This window comes from Ranitomeya variabilis, chromosome 1, assembly GCF_051348905.1.
Source record: "Ranitomeya variabilis isolate aRanVar5 chromosome 1, aRanVar5.hap1, whole genome shotgun sequence".
Classification (NCBI taxonomy): Eukaryota; Metazoa; Chordata; class Amphibia; order Anura; family Dendrobatidae; genus Ranitomeya; species Ranitomeya variabilis.
The window spans coordinates 1,004,887,144-1,004,907,917 of record NC_135232.1 but is presented as its reverse complement, the minus strand read 5'-3'; the positions used below and the strand labels follow the sequence as shown (position 1 = coordinate 1,004,907,917).

General features: G+C 41.0%; 1 protein-coding gene across 1 annotated transcript in view; it reads left to right on the top strand.

Moving 5' to 3' along the window:
• The window catches only part of SCRG1 (stimulator of chondrogenesis 1), an 84,847-nt gene extending 64,438 nt beyond the window's left edge, over positions 1 to 20,409 (top strand). The window contains exons 2-3 of the mRNA XM_077270703.1: positions 12,762 to 13,040; positions 18,902 to 20,409. Of these exons, the coding sequence (XP_077126818.1) occupies positions 12,790 to 13,040; positions 18,902 to 18,956 (306 nt within the window). The 5' untranslated portion in view covers positions 12,762 to 12,789 and the 3' untranslated portion in view covers positions 18,957 to 20,409. The remainder of the gene's footprint in view (positions 1 to 12,761; positions 13,041 to 18,901) is intronic.
• Positions 20,410 to 20,774: the final 365 nt, after the last annotated feature.

Here is a 20,774-nt window from a genome sequence, read left to right as displayed (position 1 = left end):
AAGGGAAAATACACCACCAGCAACAATACTCCAACGACCAGCTCTCCACTCCAGACCGAGATAACAAATGCGCAAGACAGAAGCTATAATTGGCGACACCCAATGATCAGGAGAACTATAAAAAGGCAATGGGCATGGCCCAGCCTCCAATCCGAGGATCAGGTAAATTAACCCCGGAACAGCTAGACAAAATCTAGCCGACGCCAATGAGCAAATAGTGGTCAAAAGCGGAACTACCGCTGTCTGTCGGATGACCTGGTCTGAACAGCGTCCGACATGACAGTACCCCGCCTTCTACGAGGGACCCCAGGGCCCTCACGGCTTATAGGACCCGGCTTGTCTGGATGACGATGATGAAAAAAACCTGATCAGCCGATCCGCATGAATGTCTGAGGCTGGTACCCAGGACCTCTCCTCAGGCCCATAACCACGCCAGTGTACCAAGCACTGTAAAGTGCGGCGCACTACACGAGAGTCAACCACCTTGGAGACTTCAAATTCCAAGTTAACATCCGCCAAGACTGGAGATGGCATAGGCGCCGCGTCCACAGAACCCACCACCCTCTTCAGAAGAGACCTGTGGAACACGTTGTGTATCTTATACACCGTAGGGAGCTCCAGTCGGTACGCTACTGGGTTAATGACGGCGGTGACCCTAAATGGACCAATAAACCGTAGACCCAATTTAAGGGACGGAATTTTGAATCTTATGTATTTGTGGATAACCACACCCAGTCATCCACACTCAGGTCCGGACCTGGCACACGCCTACTGTCAGCCACACGTTTGTACCTAGCACCCACACTCAACAGGCGCTGTTTAACTCTCCTCCAGACTGACGACAATTGTGCTCCTAAGCGGTCCTCCTCCGGAACGCCGGAAGAACCCCTTTGACTCAAAGTACAAAATTGAGGATGTAGCCCGTAAACACAAAAAAACGGAGACTCCCCAGATGACTCCTGGCGATGATTATTGATGGAAATCTCAGCCAAAGGAAGAAAGGTAGACCACTCCTCCTGATTATCAGAGACAAAGCAGCGTAAGTACTGTTCCAAATTTTGGTTCATACGCTCAGTCTAACCATTTGACTGAGGATGAAACGCCGAAGAATGAGACAACTTGATCCCCAGCCGTGAGCAAAATGCTTTCCAAAATTTTGCCACAAACTGAGACCCCCTATCAGACACGATGTCAGATGGAACCCTATGAAGTCTGACCACCTCCTGCACAAACACCTGAGCCAGAGTCTTAGCGTTAGGCAACGAAGGCAAAGACACAAAGTGCGACATTTTTGAGAACCGATCAACAATCACCAAGATGACCGTGTTCCCAGCTGATGAGGGCAAATCAGTGATGAAATCCATGGAGATTTCCGTCCATGGCTTACTAGGTACCTCAAGAGGAAGTAGTGTGCCAACAGGACGGGAGAGAGGCGTCTTAGCCCTAGCGCACGTGGTACAAGCTGACACGTATGAGACCACGTCCTGTCAGATCTTAGGCCACCAAAACCGACGTGACACCAACTCCAAGGTACCTCTAACCCCTGGGTGGCCAGCCAGGACAGCATCAAAACCAAAACCTTTAAGTGGAGATGAAGCGGTACGAAAGATTTGTTGATAGGTAGCTCAGATGGTACCTCCTCCTGAGCCTCGGCAATCTCAGCCTCCACCTCGGTAGTGAGAGCCAAAACCACAACACCCTTTTGGAGGATGGGTACTGGATCCTCCCGAGGTTCTCCCCCCGGAAAACACCTGGACAGAGCATCTGCCTTAGTGTTTTTAGACCCCAGTCTGTAGGTGACAACAAAATTGAACCGCGTGAAAAACAATGCCCAGCGAGCCTGCCTGGGAGACAGACGCTTGGCAGACTCCAAATAAAGCAAATTCTTATGGTCGGTAACAACAGTGACCTGATGAATCGACCCCTCCAAGAAGTGTCGCCATTCCTCAAAGGCCAATTTGATTGCCAACAACTCTCTGTTGCCGATATCGTAGTTACGTTCGGCGGGCGACAATTTCTTGGAAAAATAGGCGCACGGACGCAAACCGCTCAAGGATGAGCCTTGTGACAGCACCGCCCCCACACCAACCTCAGATGCATCGACTTCCACCACAAAAGGTTTCGATACATCTGGCTGCACCAGAATGGGGGCCGAAACAAACCTGTTTTTAAGAGATTCGAATGCGCACACAGCAGCCTCAGGCCAAACGGAGAAATTGGTACCCTTTTTAGTCATGTCAGTTAGCGGTTTAGCAATGGTGGAAAAATCCTTGATAAATTTCCTATAGTAGTTAGAAAACCCAAGGAACCGCTGAAGTGCTTTCAGGTTATCAGGACGTTCCCAATGCAACACCGCTTGCACCTTAGCGGCGTCCATTTTAAAACCAGAGGCAGACACGATATAGCCCAAGAAAGGCAACTCCTGTACCGAAAACACACATTTCTCCAGTTTTGCATAGAGCTTATTTTCTCTGAGCAGCTGTAACACCTGCCTCACATGCTCTAAATGAGTATCACGGTCGCATGAATAAATGAGAATGTCATCTAGGTACACAATAACGAATTTCCCCAGTACATGCGAGAACACATCATTTATGAAATGTTGAAATACAGAAGGCGCGTTTGTCAACCCAAATGGCATCACCAAATTTTCAAAATGACCCTCAGGGGTATTAAAAGCCGTCTTCCACTCATCACCTTGACGGACTCTTATGAGGTTGTACGCCCCCCTGAGGTCAAGCTTGGTAAACCACTTAGCACCTGCCACCTGGTTGAACAAATCCGGTATCAATGGCATAGGGTATGGATCACGAACCGTAATCTGGTTTAAGTCCCCGAAATCCAGACAGGGCCGTAGTCCACCATCTTTCTTCTTAACGAAGAAGAACCCTGCTGCCACCGGAGAGGATGAAGGCCCGATGTGCCCTTTGCTCAAACTTTCAGCAATGTAATCCTTTAGCGCTTGTCTCTCCGGACCGGAGATGTTAAACATCCTTGCTTTGGGCAATTTAGCCCCTGGTTTAAACCTGATAGTACAGTCATAGGGACGATGTGGTGGCAACTCTGAACAACCCTTCTCAGAGAACACATCCAGAAAATCCAGAAGTGACTCAGGGACACTTGAAGTCACAGCAGCAACACATGTGGCCAAGCAATTCTCCTGGCAGAAATCACTCCACTGAATTATGTCTTGAGTTTTCCAGTCTATCACCGGGTTGTGTGTAGACAACCATGGAAAACCCAGAACCAATGGTGCCGGAAGACTCTTGAGCACCTTACATGTAACCTGCTCAGAATGAAGAACCCCAATGTGGAGTTTAATCTCAGACACAAACTCAGTAATCTCCCCCTGTGGGAGAGGAGCAGAATTGATAGCGACCACGCGGATAGGATGAGACAGTTTTTCGATCCTAAAACCAGCAGTGCGCGCAAACTCCTCATCAATGAGATTTGTGGCAGAACCACTATCCACAAAAACAGTGATTGGCAGCTCTCTGCCAGCAACAACAACCTTGGCAGGGAGCATGCACTGAGATACCATCATGGAGGACATACACAAGCTCAGATTGGACTCCTCCACACCCTCTGAGTTTAGAAGTCTTTCCGCCGTTGCATTTTTCTTTGACAGCAGAGGACAGATATTAATAAAATGACCAGTTTTACCGCAGAAAAAGCAGGCTCCCTGCCTCCCATGTACAGAAGCCTGATGCTTAACATGTGATACCCCTGCAATTTGCATAGGTTCCGTGGGCTCACCTGCAGCAACCTCACGTAAACCCAAACCTCCTCCCACAGATGACGTCACATGCTCTCCCAGACGCAAACGGCGATCAATACGGATAACAAGACTCATAGCAGAATCTAGTGAAGTAGGAGTCTCGTACATCAGGAGGGCTTTTTTAACCCTGTCAGAAACTCCATGAATAAAATGACTCCGCAGCAGGGAATCATTCCACTGAGTGTCGACCGCCCAGCGGCGGAATTCAGAACAGTAATCCTCTGCCACTCGCTCCCCCTGGCAAATAGTGCGTATCTTAGATTCTGCTAGAGCCATTCTGTCAGGCTCGTCGTAGATGTTTCCAAGTGCAGAAAAAAAACTCTCCATAGAGTCAAATGCAGTAGAATCAGATGGCAAAGAAAACGCCCATGCTTGTGGATCCCCGCTTAATAATGACAACACCAGGCCCACACGCTGAGCCTCATTACCGGAGGAAGTCGGACGCATCCGAAAATATAGTTTGCAAGCCTCACAAAAAGTAACAAATTTACTGCGTTCCCCAGAAAATTTTTCAGGCAACGGATACTTAGGTTCAGCAACTTTATCTGTAACAACGGCTTGCACACTAGATACTGCTATTCCCTGTTGCTGCACTGCCCCCCTCAACTCAGTGACCTGTAGGAACAGCGCCCTCAACTGGCGGTTTATGGAAATCATGGGATCCATGGAAATAATGTTGGCCGATTATAATGTCACGGAGAGACTAGGTGGGCGAGAGCTTATAACCCGGGCTGTTGTGAACTATACTTCTTGGCTCCCTCTTGTGGTCACTAGTGATTTGGCACTTGGATTGTCTTTTACCAGGTTGGTACTCACCTGCTTCGTTAGGCCTGGGGTGTTGCTATTTAAACTTCTTGGATTCTCAGTCCAGTGCCTGGCATCGTTGTAATCAGTTCATTTCTGTTTGCTCCTGTCTTCAGGTCCTGGTTCTTTGCAAGATAAGCTAAGTCCTGCTTTCTTATTTTTTGTTATTTTGCTTTGTTCATATTTTTGTCCAGCTTGTACAATATGTGATTCCTGATATTGCTGGAAGCTCTAGGGGCCTGATATTCTCCCCCCTCACCGTTAGTCGGTTTGGGGGTTCTTGGATATTCAGCGTGGATATTTTGCAGGGTTTTTTGCTGACCATATAAGTCATCTTACTATTTTCTGCTATTAGTCAGTGGGCCTCTCTTTGCTAAAATCTAGTTCATTCTTACGTTTGTCTTTTCTTCTTACCTCACCGTTATTATTTGTTGGGGACTTGTATTACTTTGGGGTCATTTCTCTGGAGGCAAGAGAGGTCTTATTTTCCCTTATAGGGTTAGTTAGTTCTCCGGCTGGCGCGAGACGTCTAGGATCAACGTAGGCACGTTCCCCGGCTGCTGTTAGTGTTTGTGCTAGGATCAGGTATATGGTCAGCCTAGTTACCACGTCCCTATGAGCTGGTATTTATGTTTGCAGACTTTGCTGTAATCTCTGAGATCCTTGCCATTGGGATCATAACACCGGGCCCCTGCAATTTCTTTAAGACTAAGGAAATACTGACTGGCCCTCTACCTGAAGTTTACGCTGATGGTGTGCATGTTCAGGCCTCGAACCTCACCCTGCCTCCTGATACAACCCTGAGCAGGAAACCTCTGCCCTCCACCCAGTGAATGCAATACACTAGTACCCACAGTTAGCACAGACAAGGATAAAGGAAAATATACATCACGCTGCAATCACACAGGAATACACTATAAATGTGCAGGGCAAAATAAACACAAATATAGGAAGGAGTAAATAAGACAAGGGAAAATACACCACCAGCAACGATACTCCAACGACCAGCTCTCCACTCCAGACCGAGATAACAAATGCGCAAGACAGAAGCTATAATCGGCGACACCCAATGATCAGGAGAACTATAAAAAGGCAATGGGCATGGCCCAGCCTCCAATCCGAGGATCAGGTAAATTAACCCCGGAACAGCTAGACAAAATCTAGCCGACGCCAATGAGCAAATAGTGGTCAAAAGCAGAACTACCGCTGTCTGTCGGATGACCTGGTCTGAACAGCGTCCGACATGACAGTTTCAAGCCTTTGATTACGTTCAGCTCGGACTGTCCCTACTTTAAAAGCTCCTGTCAGTCATAAGAACTCTGGTCTAGCACCACAGAACTACTGAGATCCGCTACGGTTCCCTTACTTGGTTCCCTGTCCGGTTTCTTCTGCATGGAAGGGATTAAAGCAAACTCCTCCGTGCCGGACGTTACAGGAAGGTTCAAAGGAAATTTGGTACAACTTCATGCTGCCAGAACAATATTAACTCCATGTTCCTCCAGCCCACTACACCTTGAACTTCAGCTTCATAAGAACCTCACACTTGCCCAGACTAACTAAATCAGGAAGTACCTTTCCTTTTGATTTGACCTCACAACTCCCATCCTGGGCTTGTCCCAAACATTTAACTGTAGCTTACCTCACTACTTTTATCACTTATACACTAATAATTAATAATACCCACCACTGCCTATCTGCCTTAATGCTGCTATATATAATTAGCTAAGTACTGACCTATACCCTATACTTTCCCTATACCAGAGTTACCTTAGGTGGTACTTTGCAGTGCCCACACAGCAGCATCAGTACCTATAATATTCTATGCATTTTACATTATACCATAAAATGTAACAAAACCGCTTTTCAATATTCACACTACACAATTGTTGTCTTTGGGGGCAGATACATGACAATCTCTGTCACACCCTTGCACAGCACTCACACTTCCCTCAGATGAAACCTTGATGTCTGGAGAAAGTGTTTGCGCTGTAGCCCATGAGCAGCCGCTAGTAGGCTCCATCACTAACATGGCATAACAATTTCATGCAAGTGCTGCTAGACATAGCTGGAATGGCGTCCCTGTGGGAGTTATAATTATACATTTGTTATTCTACAGGGGGAACTACAGGATTTTGGAAGGGGTTGTACAAGTAATGATCAACCACTTTAGTTTTTAGAAATATAGTTTTATTATTAGGAAGTATTATAAATTATGCCCAGAAATAAAGCAGTTTCATCCCAAGGATCAAAAGCAACGTTTATCAGTGAGAAAATATGATGAATAAAAATCCATGTATTCCTTGTCCAATGCTGATCTTCTTCAATCATAGCATAGATTTAACATTCAACTGCTGATCCGAAGAAATGCAGAAGCTATTTCAATGCATTATCCTGTTTAAACAGAAGGTGGTGCAGCTGAGCCCTTCATTGTTGAGTTTCCAGACTAAGCACTTTACAACTGAAAAAAAAAATCATGCTTTATTCCTATATATATATATATATATATGGGGGATGCTGGGAAAGTGTCTCCCAGGTGTAAAGGAGTTCAAACTGCCACCTCTCTTTTCATATAGAAAAAATAGAAATATTAAAGATTATCTTGTAAAATCAGATATAGGATCCTTTAAAAAGAGTACACAAGCAACCCTGACAGGTAGGAATAAAACTGGCTGTTTTCCCTGTCTAGGATGTGTCAACTGTGCATATATGGATAAAGGCCCCACATTTCAACACCCGGAAACAAAAAAAGTATACAAAATTAAACAATTTCTGACTTGCAGTTCAGATCACGTTGTCTACCTACTAATGTGCCCATGCAATTTGTGGTACATTGGGGAGACAACGTGTGAATTTAAAGTCAGAATGAATCAGCATAGATACACAATTAGGAAAAAAAGAATGGACCTCCCGGTACCGAAACATTTCACAGAAAATAATCACTCAGAAAAAGATCTTAGGTGTAAAATTATAGATGTAGTGCCTACTCAGAGGAGAGGAGGGAATAGGGAGCAAATCCTAAAGAAAAAAGAACTTATGTGGATTTATGAGCTCAATACCTTGAAACCCAAAGGGCTAAATGTTGACTTTAAGATTCATGCTATTGTTTAGAAGATATATGTGTAACTCACTTTGACAGATATTGTAAGGACTCTTTGTATATGTATTACAAATATTTCTAATTTTTATTTTTATTTATATTTTCCCCATCTTTTTAGATGTATTGGGGCGGAGCATGAAAAGTGTGGAGGACGAATAAGAAATGAATGAAATTTACATAAAATGAAAATTAATTTGAATTTCTTTAAATAAATGAACGAATAATGAAATTGGATATTGTATTTATTTATTAAATCTTAAAAATCTATGGTACCGTGTATATGGGCATATTAATAAATATAAGTTGAACCAGGACTCAGGTGTAACTACCTTTGTGGTTACAGTTGCGGTATATTGACCTGAAAAGGTTAATTGCCGTAACCTAATACCGCATGACTCCCGGAGACAACCTGAATAAGGTGCCGTCCGGTGCGTCAGGGTGGGATCTAACACCAAAAAGAAGTCCGTATGGCAATAATTGAATACACGATGTGCCCGATACGTAAGTACCAACAGGAAGCCACAACAAAGATGGCGACATTGAAAGGACGCGCGCATGCGCTAATAGGGAATGCCACACAAGGCAGTGGATTGGCTGGTTATTCACCGCATAGAGATGACACAATGAGACATGCGCAGTAGACCTAACAAGACGCTGAAAGGAAATAATGGCGTCCTCCACGCTTAACATGCATCTGCCGGGTAAAGTAAAGACCTTTTATGTATACTGTACTGTATAATATGGGGAATTAGGAAGATTTTTATACACTTTTATTGGCACAGCTACGGTTAAACATGTTTAGCACATATGCACTTTATGAAAACGTAAATCTAAGTAGCACCTTATAATGCATAATTGGACACAATTAAGGATGTTGTAGATACATATAAAAGGGAAGCACATGAACATACTCACTGCTTGAGAAAAGCTCATTGTGAGCTGAAACGTTGCCTGAATATGTGGGTAGAGTAAACCCTGCACATTTTTCACTGAAACAATGGAGTGCTGCCTCTTTTTTTGCAATATATGAAACTTGGATGATCGGTGGACTGGTTGTCTGGGGGCCTTGCACCCGAAGATAAGTATCTCTGTGCTGTTCCTTTTTCTTTTCTTATATATATATATATATATATATATATATATATATATATATATATATATATATATATATATATATATATATATATATATATATATATATATAGTGTTCGACCTCTTGAAATTGTTCCAGAAAATGAAGCATCTCTCCCAAAAAATGTTTGCAATTTCACACGTTATGTTACACGCATGTTTATCTCCTTTGTGTGTATTGGAACAACACAAAAAAACTGAGAAAAAAAGGCAAATAATTTTCTGGGAGAAATATTTCAATCTCTGGAACAATTTAACATATATATATATATATATATATATATATATATATATATATATATATATATATATATATATATATACACAGTAGGTACAGAAAGTATTCAGACCCCTTTAAATTTTTCACTCTTTGTTTCGTTGCAGCTATTGGGTAAACTCAAAAAAGTTCATTTTTTTCTCATTAATGTACACTCTTCAACCCATCTTGACTGAAAAAAAACAGGAATGTAGTAATTTTTGTAAATTTATTAAAAAGAAAAACTGAAATATCACATGGTCATAAGTATTCAGACCCTTTGCTGAGTATTGAGTTGAAGCGCCCTTTTGAGCTAGTACAGCCATGAGTCTTCTTGGGAATGATGCAACAAGTTTTTCACACCTGGATTTTGGGATCCTTTGCCATTCTTCCTTGCAGATCCTCTCCAGTTTCGTCAGGTTGGATGGTGAACGTTGCTGGAAAGCCATTTTCAGGTCTCTCCAGAGATGCTCAATTGGGTTTAGGTCAGGCAACCAGGGTAACCGCAGCCGTGAAAGGATTGTTAAACAAAGGCCATTAAAAATTTGGGGAAGATTCACAAGGACTGGACTGCTGCTAGAGTCATTGCTTCAAGAGCCACCACACACAGATGTATCCAGGACATGGGCTACAAGTGTCGTATTCCTTGTTTCAAGCCACTCATGACCAATAGACAACGCCAGAAGCGTCTTACCTGGGTCAAGGAGAAAAATAACTGGACTGCTGCCCAGTGATCCAAGGTGTTGTTTTCAGATTAAAGTAAATTTTGCATTTCATGTGGAAATCAAGGTCCCTGAGTCTGGAGGAAGAGTGGAGAGGCCACAATCCAAGCTGCTTGAGGTCTAGTGTGAAGTTTCCACAATCAGTGATGTTTGGGAAGCCATATCATCTGCTGGTGTAGGTCCACTGTGTTTTATCAAGACCAAAGTCAGCACAGCCATCTACCAGGAAATTTTAAAGCACTTCATGCTTCCCTCTGCCGACAAGCTTTTTGGAAATGAAAATGTCATTCTCCAGCAGGACTTAGCACCTGTCCACTCTGCCAAAAGTACCAATACCTGGTTTAAAAACACTGTGCTTGATTGGCCAGTAAACTCGCCTGACCTTATTCAACGCATTTCAAAGTACTGAGACTTCTTCATAAGGAAATTTGTGGTGTTGAATAAAACCACATTTTATTTTAACACGCTCGGATCTTCAGTTATTCAGCAGAGCAGAATAAATCCACCTTTATTCCATTTTTTCCCTTGAGCTCTTTCGTTAAGAGCCAACCACAAGGGTCATAGACACACGACTTTATTCTTCTTGTAAAAATAATCACTGCCTCAAAAGCAGACCACTTCTGGGAAAATTGTGGAGATAGTTGTCCTATACAAGTTTATCAGATCCGCCTTGTTGGAGACAGGACTTTGTTTGACATTAGAAGCCTACAAATACCATGACATCTAAAAGTGTGGGCACCCCTAGTTAAAATTACTGTTGTTGTGAACAGTTAAGCAAGTTGAAGATTAAATTATCTCTAAAAGGCTTAAAGTTAAAGATGACTCATTTCCTTTGTATTTTAGACAAAAAAATATTTTTTTCTCAGATTTTACATTTTAAAAATTACAAAAAGAAAAATGGGCTGATTCAAAAGTTTGGGCACCCTGCATGGTTAGTACCTAGTAGCATCCCCTTTTGAAAGTTTCACACCTTGTAAACGCTTTTTGTAGTCAGCCAAGAGTCTTCAAATTCTTGTTTGCGGGATTTTCATCCATTTTATTTTGGAAAATTCTTCCAGTTCTGTGAGATTTTTGGGTCGTTATGCATGCACTGCTCTTTTGAGGTCTAGTCACAGAGTTTCATTGATTTTGAGCAGGGGACTGTGAGGGCCATTGTAAAACCATCAGCTTGTACCTCTTGAGGTAGTCTCTTGTGGATTTTAACGTATGTTTAGAATCATTTGTAGAAACCATCCTTTTTCAATTTCAGCTTTTTTTCACATATAGTGTTATCCATTCTTCACTCTACCCGTGAAATGTTCCTTGTGCCATTGGCTGCAACTCAACCCCAAATCATGATTGACCCACACCCCGTGCTTAATGGTTGGCGAGTTGTTCTTTCCAGAAATTCTGTGCCATTCACAACCCCTTCCTGAAGTATACCATTCCCCTCAGCCCCTGCTCCATATACAGCTCTATCCTGCAGGGTAACACACAGGGATCCAGCACACAAGGGCACATGAGCTAAAATCAATATTTATTACAAAATTGTTAAAATCATCTCCATCAATGTATATTCCAGAAAAAGATTAGGCATAAGGTCTATAAGACATGGAAGTTATTACAAATTTCAAACCATTTGGCTTTTAATCATAACTAGACATTGCAGGAGAAAGATTGTGGTTACAAAGCATCCAATATATGTACTTGGTTCATTAACCTGATATTCCAGATTGGGGACACATTCCTCTAGGTTACATAAGAAAATATTTAACAACAAAATAATGAAATTACAAAGAAAAAATGCACAGCTTCTCTTTGAAGAATTCCATTGAAGGAGAACTCACCACCTCTCGTGGCAGCCTGTTCCACTCATTGATCACCCTGACTGTCAAAAAGTTGTTTCTAATATATAATCTGTATCTTCTTCCTTTCAGTTTCATCCCATTGCTTCTAGTCTTTCCTTGTGCAAATGAGAATAAAGATGATCCCTCTACAATGTGACAGCCCTTGAGATATTTGTAGACAGCTATTAAGTCTCCTCTCAGTCTTCTTTTTTGCAAGCTAAACATTCCCAAATCCTGTACCCATTCCTCATAGGACATGGTTTGCAGACCAGTCACCATTCTGTTCGCTCTTCTATGAACTTGCTCTAGTTTGTTGATGTCTTCTTTAAAATGTGGTGCCCAAAACTGGACACAGTATTCCAGATGAGGTCTGACCAAAGAGGAGTAGAGGGCAATAATGACTTCACGTGAGCTAGACTGTATGCTTCTGTTAATACAACCCAGAATTGTATTTGCCCTCTTTGCTGCTGCATCACACTGGTTCAGTTTATGATCTATTAGTATACCCAAGTCTTTTTCACATGTGCTGTTGCTTAGCCCTATTCCTCCCATTATTATATGCTTTTCATTTTTATTGCCCAAATGTAATACTTTGCATTTTTCCCTGTTAAAAACCATTCTGTTAGTTGCTGCCCACTGCTCCAGTTTATTTAGATCTTTTTGAATTCTCTCTCTCCCTCTTCTTTAGTATTATCTATCCCTCCTAGCTTTGTGTCATCAGCAAATGTAATCAGCGTACCCTCAATCCCTTCATCTAAATCATTGATAAAGATGTTGAACAATACAGGGCCCAGGACAAAGCCCTGTGGTACCCCACTTGAGACATTCTTCCAACTGGACGTGCAGCCATTTACGACCACTCTTTGGGTCCGATCACTAAGCCAGTTATGAATCCAACAGTTGCTTTGTCCATTCCATACTTTTTTTCAATAAGGATGGTGTGAGATACTTTGTCAAATGATTTGCTGAAGTCAAGGTACACATGTGGTCACCAATACAGACCCATACATACAGTAAATCTTATTTAGCTTATCAGCTAAGCCTGGTAATAAATGCATGCTGCTCCTGAGGTCTGAATTATAAATTGCATTGTAACCATCCTGCTGGCAACACCATTCACAAACACACTATTTTTTGTATCTTTCAGGTGGAAAACCGCCAAAACAGTATACGTCATGCTTAATATTACAATGAAGGTTGTCCAAGTAGCATTGCTGTTATTTGCTTTGTGGGAAATTAAGGCCACTCCGGCTGGCCGCCTCTCCTGCTATAAAAAGATTTTAAGAGATCGAAACTGTCACAATATCCCTGAAGGAGTAGACGATCTTCTTCCTCTGAATGGAAACCTCCAGAACCACTTTTTGCAGGGAGCCGGATGTGAGATAGTCTGTTATTGCAATTTTAATGAACTGTTCTGCTGTCCAAAGTAAGAATTGCCGCCTTTTATATTTCGTATTCTTTATTTTTTTTTGTTTTACTTATATAACTTCTGTGATGTAAAAGTTATAACTCATGCACTGAGCTGCCGCAACAGAGAGACATATTCAGGTTACTCCAACATGTAATCAGCCATTGCAAGCCCGCAGCGAAATCTGCTTTCCCGCATTTCACTTTTAATGACCCTGTTCTTTGTATTATATAATGCACTAATAAATATCACAAGACGTTTCTCACTGCAAACTTACAAGCTCAGATCCATTACTTTTATCACATATAAGAAACATAAGAGGAATGTTGGAAGGGCCGATTACAGGAATGATGAGTTTTGTTTGCATACATATAAATAAAATATGGCCAATATTTCCTGACCAGCTCAGTGTCGGTATCACCTACTTAGCCTGATGAATTACGCAGTTGGTAGTGGAAGTGGTCATCTGTCATGTACTATCAATCATCGTATTTCTGTAATTGTTCCACAATTTAGATTATATACCCAGAAGTAAACTGACATAGAATTAGTCAGTTATTCTGCACAGTACCACGGGTCTGAAAAATATTTGCTGTGCTGACATACAAAGAAACATTAATCAGGAATATTACCTATCTCTGAGGAGCAGGACACATAAATCCAACTATTAATGACTGTTTCATGCATTCCCTGTGAGCTCCTTCATTATTTTACCTCTGTCAAAATATGTAATTACAATCCTATTCATTCTCTGTTTATAAACCAAGGCAACTGAAATACAAAAAGATTGAGAAAAGTTTTTCTGTTAAAGAAACTGCATGCAAAGTTGGAACTTTTATGAAGAAACAGCAGCTACAAGTTCAGAGGGTTCCTAGTCATACATTAAAGGGAATCTGTCAAGAGAAAAAAGGCTATTAACCTGCAGATATAGGGTTAATCTGCAGGATAATCGCATTCTGAAACCATACGGCGACCACACTGAGAGTCCCGCTGTCGGGAGCGAATGAACTTTACTGCCCCTTCAGCGGTGTTTCCCAAACACCAATCCTCATGGCCCCGAACAGATCGTATGTCAGGAAGAATTTCCTCCAGGTAAGAGAACTAGTGCCAATTCCTGATGCCTTAATAATAATTCTACTGTCTGTGCAATACAAAGGAAATCCTGAAAACATGACGTGTTGGGGGATGTGAAGACTGGAGTTTGGGATACAGTGGTCTACAGCATAAATGGCTGGTACACCCCAGTTCAGCTACTCAGCTCCTACTTTGCAAATGACATGCCTGCCTATGACAATAAAATGAAAGTACAGAGTAGTAAAATGATAGATATTAATGAGCTTACCCAATGTTCCAATCATTAACATGCTTAGTTTTAAACAATGATAAAAGTTTTCTCTTCTCAAATGAACATTTGCACTACCTAGATTAATTACAGATGCATATATTGTTCATAGTAAAGGGAATGTGTTAGTAGGACTAACCCTTCTAAGTCGTCTATATGGACTGTAAAGTCATAGAAAGTTTAAAAAAATGATACCTTGATATCTGAAATCCGATGTCTTAGGCTGGTTTCACACTTGCGTTTTGATCTGCAGCGTTTTAGCGCTAAAAAACGCATGCGTTTTTTTTTCTATACTTAACATTAAAAACGCATGCGTTTTTTAGCATGCGTTTTGACGCGTTTTCGGCAACGCATGCGTTTTTGGACGCGTGCGTTTAGTTGCAGAAATGCAACCTGTAGTAATTTCTAGCTGCGTTTTTTTGCCGCAAAAAAACGCATGCGTTTATTCGCGGCAAAAAAATGTATTGCTGTCTATGTAAACGCATGCGTTTTTAAGCACATGTGTTTGCTTGCGTTAAAAACTCATGCGTTTTTATAGAAAAACACAAGAAAACACAAGAAAAAAACAAGAAAACCCTAACCCTAACCTTAACCCTAACCCTAAACACAAGAAAAAACAAGAAAACCCTAACCCTAACCCTAGGGTTACTAGGGATCCTAACCCTAACCCTAAGGTTAGGATCCCTAGTAACCCTAGGGATCCTAACCCTAACCCTAGGGATCCTAACCCTAACCCTTAGGGTTAGGATCCTAACCCTTAGGGTTAGGGTTAGGATCCCTAGTGTTAGGGTTAGGATCCCTAGGGTTAGGGTTGGGGTTAGGATCCCTAGGGTTAGGGTTAGGGTTAGGATCCCTAGGGTTACTAGGGATCCTAACCCTAACCCTAGCTATTTCTGTTTATAGTGGGTTTTCTAGTTGATTTTGATGATTGGCAGCTGTCACACACTTCTCAGCATGCGTTTAAAAAACGCAAACACAGGAAAAAATGCATGTAAACGTGGCAAAACGCCGCGTTTTTTTTTCTGCATGCAAAAATGCATGGGTCTAAAAAACGCAGCGTTTGCACGCGTTTACATGCGTTTTTTCACCACATGCGTTTTTAAAAATGCTGCAGATCAAAACGCAAGTGTGAAACCAGCCTTATTCCAGTAAGTTCCATGTTTTACTTAATATGGAAATCAGCTGTTAAGATCTAACGGTCGGATATAGATTTCAATGAAAATCTGCCTCCAGAGCTTATATTAAATGTAAGGGGGCGTTACCAGTGTGAGACATGTAGACCAGGAGACTGTCACACTGGTAACTCCTCCTTTCCTATAAAAAAATCTCTGGAGGCAGATTCTCATTTAAATCTATATATGACCCTTAGATCTTAACAGCTCATTTACATTTTAAAAATGTGGATTTCTTCTGAATAAGACATCTGCTCGCAGATATCAAAGCATCATGTTAATCAGCATCCTACCAACAGTTTCCCATTAAATAGCGAAATATGGCTAATGTATCGCCTAATTATTTTGGGGAATACCTGATGTCAGTTCACTGGTTGATATTATTCAAGTCTCTTTTACAGACTTTGGGCAAACACCATGTTCCTTGACAATAATCCAGTTGAGATTCTTTAGTACAGTGCCTTGCGAAAGTATTCAGCTCCATGGAACTTTTCAACCTTTTCCCACATACCATGCTTCAAACATAAAGATACCAAATGTAAATTTTTGGTGATGAATCAGCATCAAGTGGAACACAATTGTGAAGTTGAACGAAATTTATTGGTTATTTTAAATTTTTGGGGAAAATAAAAAACTGAAAAGTGTGGCGTGCAATATTATTTGTCCCCTTTAACTTAATACTTTGTTGCACCACCTTTTGCTGCGATTACAGCTGCAAGTCGCTTGGGGTATGTCTCTATCAGTTTTGTACATCGAGAGACTGAAATTCTTGCCCATTCTTCCTTGGCAAACAGCTCGAGCTCAGTGAGGTTTGATGGAGATCGTTTGTGAACAGCAGTTTTCAGCTCTTTCCACAGATTCTCTATTGGATTGAGGTCTGGACTTTGACTTGGCCATTTTAACACCAGGATATGTTTATTTGTGAACCATTCCATTGTAGATTTTGCTTTATGTTTGAGATTATTGTCTTGTTGGAAGACAAATCTCCATCCCAGTCTCAGGTCTTTTGCAGACTCCAACAGGTTTTCTTCAAGAATGGTCCCGTATTTGGCTCCATCCATCTTCCCGTCAATTTTAACCATCTTCCCTGTCCCTGCTGAAGAAAAGCAGGCCCAAACCATGATGCTGCCACCACCATGTTTGACAGTGGGGATGGTGTGTTCAGGGTGATGAGCTGTGTTGCCTTTACGCCAAACATATCAGTTGGCATTGTTGCCAAAAAGTTCAATTTTGGTTTCATCTCACCAGAGCACCTTCTTCCACATGTTTGGTGTGTCTCCCACGTGGCTTGTTGCAAACTTTAAACAACACATTTTATGGATATCTTTGAGAAATGGCTTTCTTTTTGCCACTCTTCCATAAAGGCCAGATTTGTGCAGTGTACGACTGATTGATGTCCTATGGACAGACTGTCCCACCTCAGCTGTAGATCTCTGCAGTTCATTCAGAGTGATCATGGGCCTCTTGGCTGCATCTCTGATCAGTCTTCTCCTTGTTTGAGATGAAAGTTTAAAGGGACGGCCGGGTCTTGGTAGATTTGCAGTGGTATGATACTCCTTCCATTTCAATATGATCGCTTGCACAGTGCTCCTTGGGATGTTTAAAGTTTTGGAAATCATTTTATATCCAAATCCAGCTTTAAACTTCTCCACAACAGTATCACGGACCTGCCTGTTGTGTTCCTTGGTCTTCATGATGCTCTCTGTGCTTCAAATAGAACCCTGAGATTATCACAGAGCAGGTGCATTTATACGGAGACTTGATTACACACAAGTGGATTATATTTATCATCATTAGGCATTTAGGACAACATTGGACCATTCAGAGATCCACAATGAAATTCTGGAGTGAGTTTGCTGCACTGAAAGTAAAGGGGACGAATAATATTGCACGCCCCACTTTTCAGTTTTTGAATTTCCACAAAAATTTCAAATAACCAATACATTTCGTTCAACTTCACAATTGTGTTCCAATTGTTGTTGATTCTTCACCAAAAAATTATATTTGGTATCTTTATTTGAAGCATGATATGTGGGAAAAGGTTGAAAAGTTCCTTGGATCCAAATACTTTCACAAGGCACTGTACGTATAAATATAATATACCATAAACAGATCTTAAAATACTGTGACAGAGGAGAAACTCAAGAGCTGCATCTTAGGTTGGTTTCATTTTATTGGACTGTTTTATTTTTGGCATGTGAAAAAAAGGGATCTATTTTGATCCAATTTTCATCCATTTTTTGATTTGTGTGTCCATTTTTCCCACCAGTGTGACATTCTATTTTCGTGTTAGCAAATAAAAGGTGAAAGTTTCCAAGTTACTCCTACTCATTGGACATTGAAAAACAGACAGTACTAGGATGGAACATGATATCTTCTCTGTGCTGTGTGTTTTGTTTTTCGTGGACCCGTTGACTATTGTTCTTTTCCCTTTGATCCGCAAATTTTGCACAAGTCTCCATTTTGCGATTGTTCACAAAAAACATGCCAATGTGAACGGGACCATTCTATAATGAAAAAACAGCAGAAAACGGTAAGAATACATATGAGAAAATAGCTGCGTGACAGGGTTCCTTACATTCATAAACTCTTTCTAGAGCTGGTATTTTATTTAGCGTCGTGTAAAAGCAATAAATTATTTGTAATACTACTTGATTTGAAAATAGCTCTTAGCTTAGGAGAAAAAATATTTCCTGGGCTTCAGATGACTTTTTTACCTAAACCCCAATAAATGTAATAGATTGTGAAGCTATTACATTAGTTTCTGCTGCTTTGAGTCCTTATATCCCTTCCCGAATGCTCATTTATTAGTAAAGTCAATTAGCTCAGGAGTCTATCAGTATGGGAATGGCTCTAAACGAACTGCTGCTTCTGCTCCTTCAATTATTGGATAGTTGATACGATAAGTTTTCAAATGTTCAGCTGAAAATAATGAGGCCTGGAAAGAAGAACATTAATTTATTTAATATCAGCGAGGTACAGAAGATCGCACGTATTTAGATATAAAGCACTGAATCTGGATCTTCTCGGCAGTGGGCACAAAGGCTTAGTGGAGACACCATCTTTCCCATATACCAGCAGTTACAGAGAAGCTGTTTGGTTGGGAGAGCACAACTGAAGAGCTATTATGTTCTCACAATGAGGCCTCTGTTCCTTTCCCCTAAAGCGGCGGCTCGTGAACATGCCCGGAGAGCTGCCGGCTTGTATTAGCTTGCTGTCTACTATTTCCTGAAGTGTCAGAATGTTGCCTTCACAAGCATCAACTTCAACAGCTTTCCCATAATAAATGGCATCCAGCAATATTGTCCACTTACATGAAACATTTGCAATATGTTAACTCGTTCTGCACCTTTTTTTTTTCCTAGAGACATTTTCTTTGGCCCAAAGATTTCCTTTGTGATTCCTTGTAACACCCACTGAAAACAACATCGCAATGTGACAGAGAAAGACAAGGAGTGACACAGAAAATGAGAAGAATATACAGTGAAATACCTCTACATTTATCATTGTTTTCCGCCTTCAATACCAAAGTTTTATCTTTGATACATTTTGACAAACAATGACATTTCCTCACAAATTATTCTGCATTTATCTATGACAGATTACCTAAAAGCATCAGGCGATACTTACCTATGTATAACACTGCATGCACTTAGAAAAGTTTTGACCTGTCAGACTGATGGATTATATCAGGTGGGTAAGCAAAAAAAAAGCTTTGTGCAGTGAGCAAAGGGTGAGGTTTAGGAAGACGGCGGCAAATGTTATTCTCCTAAATAATTCAATAAAGAGTTTCTTGGAAGTCCTGGATTGTGTTATCGAAATATATTTAAAAAAACATTGCTAAAGGTTGGAAGATATTAAAAATCTACTGCAGCTTAGTTTAACCTTTTCAATAGATAGCACAGTATGTTTTCTATACATACCATTTATATCTGTGTATAGAGTAGCTGCAGTTTTGTAGTTTCCCAAACTACTTCCATGTTCAATGCCAACCAGAACCAACAGTTTCAGACATCTTAGGCATTTCTTCTCAGTTTGCCGTACCAGATTTTTAAGGTGGCATGGGTGTAACCTATATGGGCAGGGGGGGTGAAAAATGTACACTCCACACAAGAGCTCATTCTGAAAAGTCACATGAATAAAACAGTTTGCTTTAAATAGGACTTATCACTGAATCAAAAGTGGCTAGTTTTTGCTGTTATTTTATTACTGTTCCTCCTGAGAAAAGTTTATTTGCTCTATGATTTTCTTATTTATTAAATCCAGCATCTGGTTCCATAGATATGGTCTCTTTTGTTAAGTGCTAATTGTATGATCGTTACCATGGGTGGAGGGGGAATTTAAAAACTGCTTACTTTTGGCTTTGTGTTAGGTGTTCTTAAAATGTTTACTACCTTTGCCCACTTTTTGATAGAATTTCTGGGCACGCTTTATATGGGAAATATGTTACTATTACATCGCTATTGTGTCAAATTGTGGCTCCTGACTTGGAAACAGCAGAGCAATTTTTGTAGCACATAGCCATCGTATTATTGCTTGCTTTGTCCCTTATTTATTCTTTATAAATAAATTTGTGTTCTGTGTTTTACATCTCTTATGCATAATAAACCTTTACATAGCAGGACTCGTGGCATTTATTAGCAGTGGAATTGAACAATATTTCTACGTTTAAGGGTAAATTTCTGTTGACTTCTTCAGCAGTGATGACCTCTGCTGGCAGAATGTGATTACTATTCAGTACTAATTCACCCTTTTGTAATAGGAAATTGGTTATTAGCAGTAGTTTAATTGTTCCACTGCATTTTATTAACACATTCGAGCAGAGACCTCTTTATCATCACATAGTTTGTAAAAATAGCTGTATGTAGGTCAACCTATAATTATATGCACTGATAAAATGTAGAAACTAGTGATGAGCAAGTGTACTCGTTGCTCAGGTTTTCCCGAGCACGCTCGGGTGATCTCCGAGTATTTGTTCGTTTTCGGAGATTAGGTTTTCATTGCCGCAGCTGAATGATTTACAGCTACTAGACAGCTTGATTACACATGAGGATTTCCTAGCAACCAGGCAACCCCCACATGTACTCAGCCTGGCTAATAGCTGTAAATCATTCAGCTGCGGCGATGAAAACTAAATCTCAGAGCACTAACAAATACTCGGAGGTCACCCGAGCAACGAGTACACTCGCTCATCACTAGTAGAAACTAAAGGAGCACAAGGACAAATGTCAGGGAAAA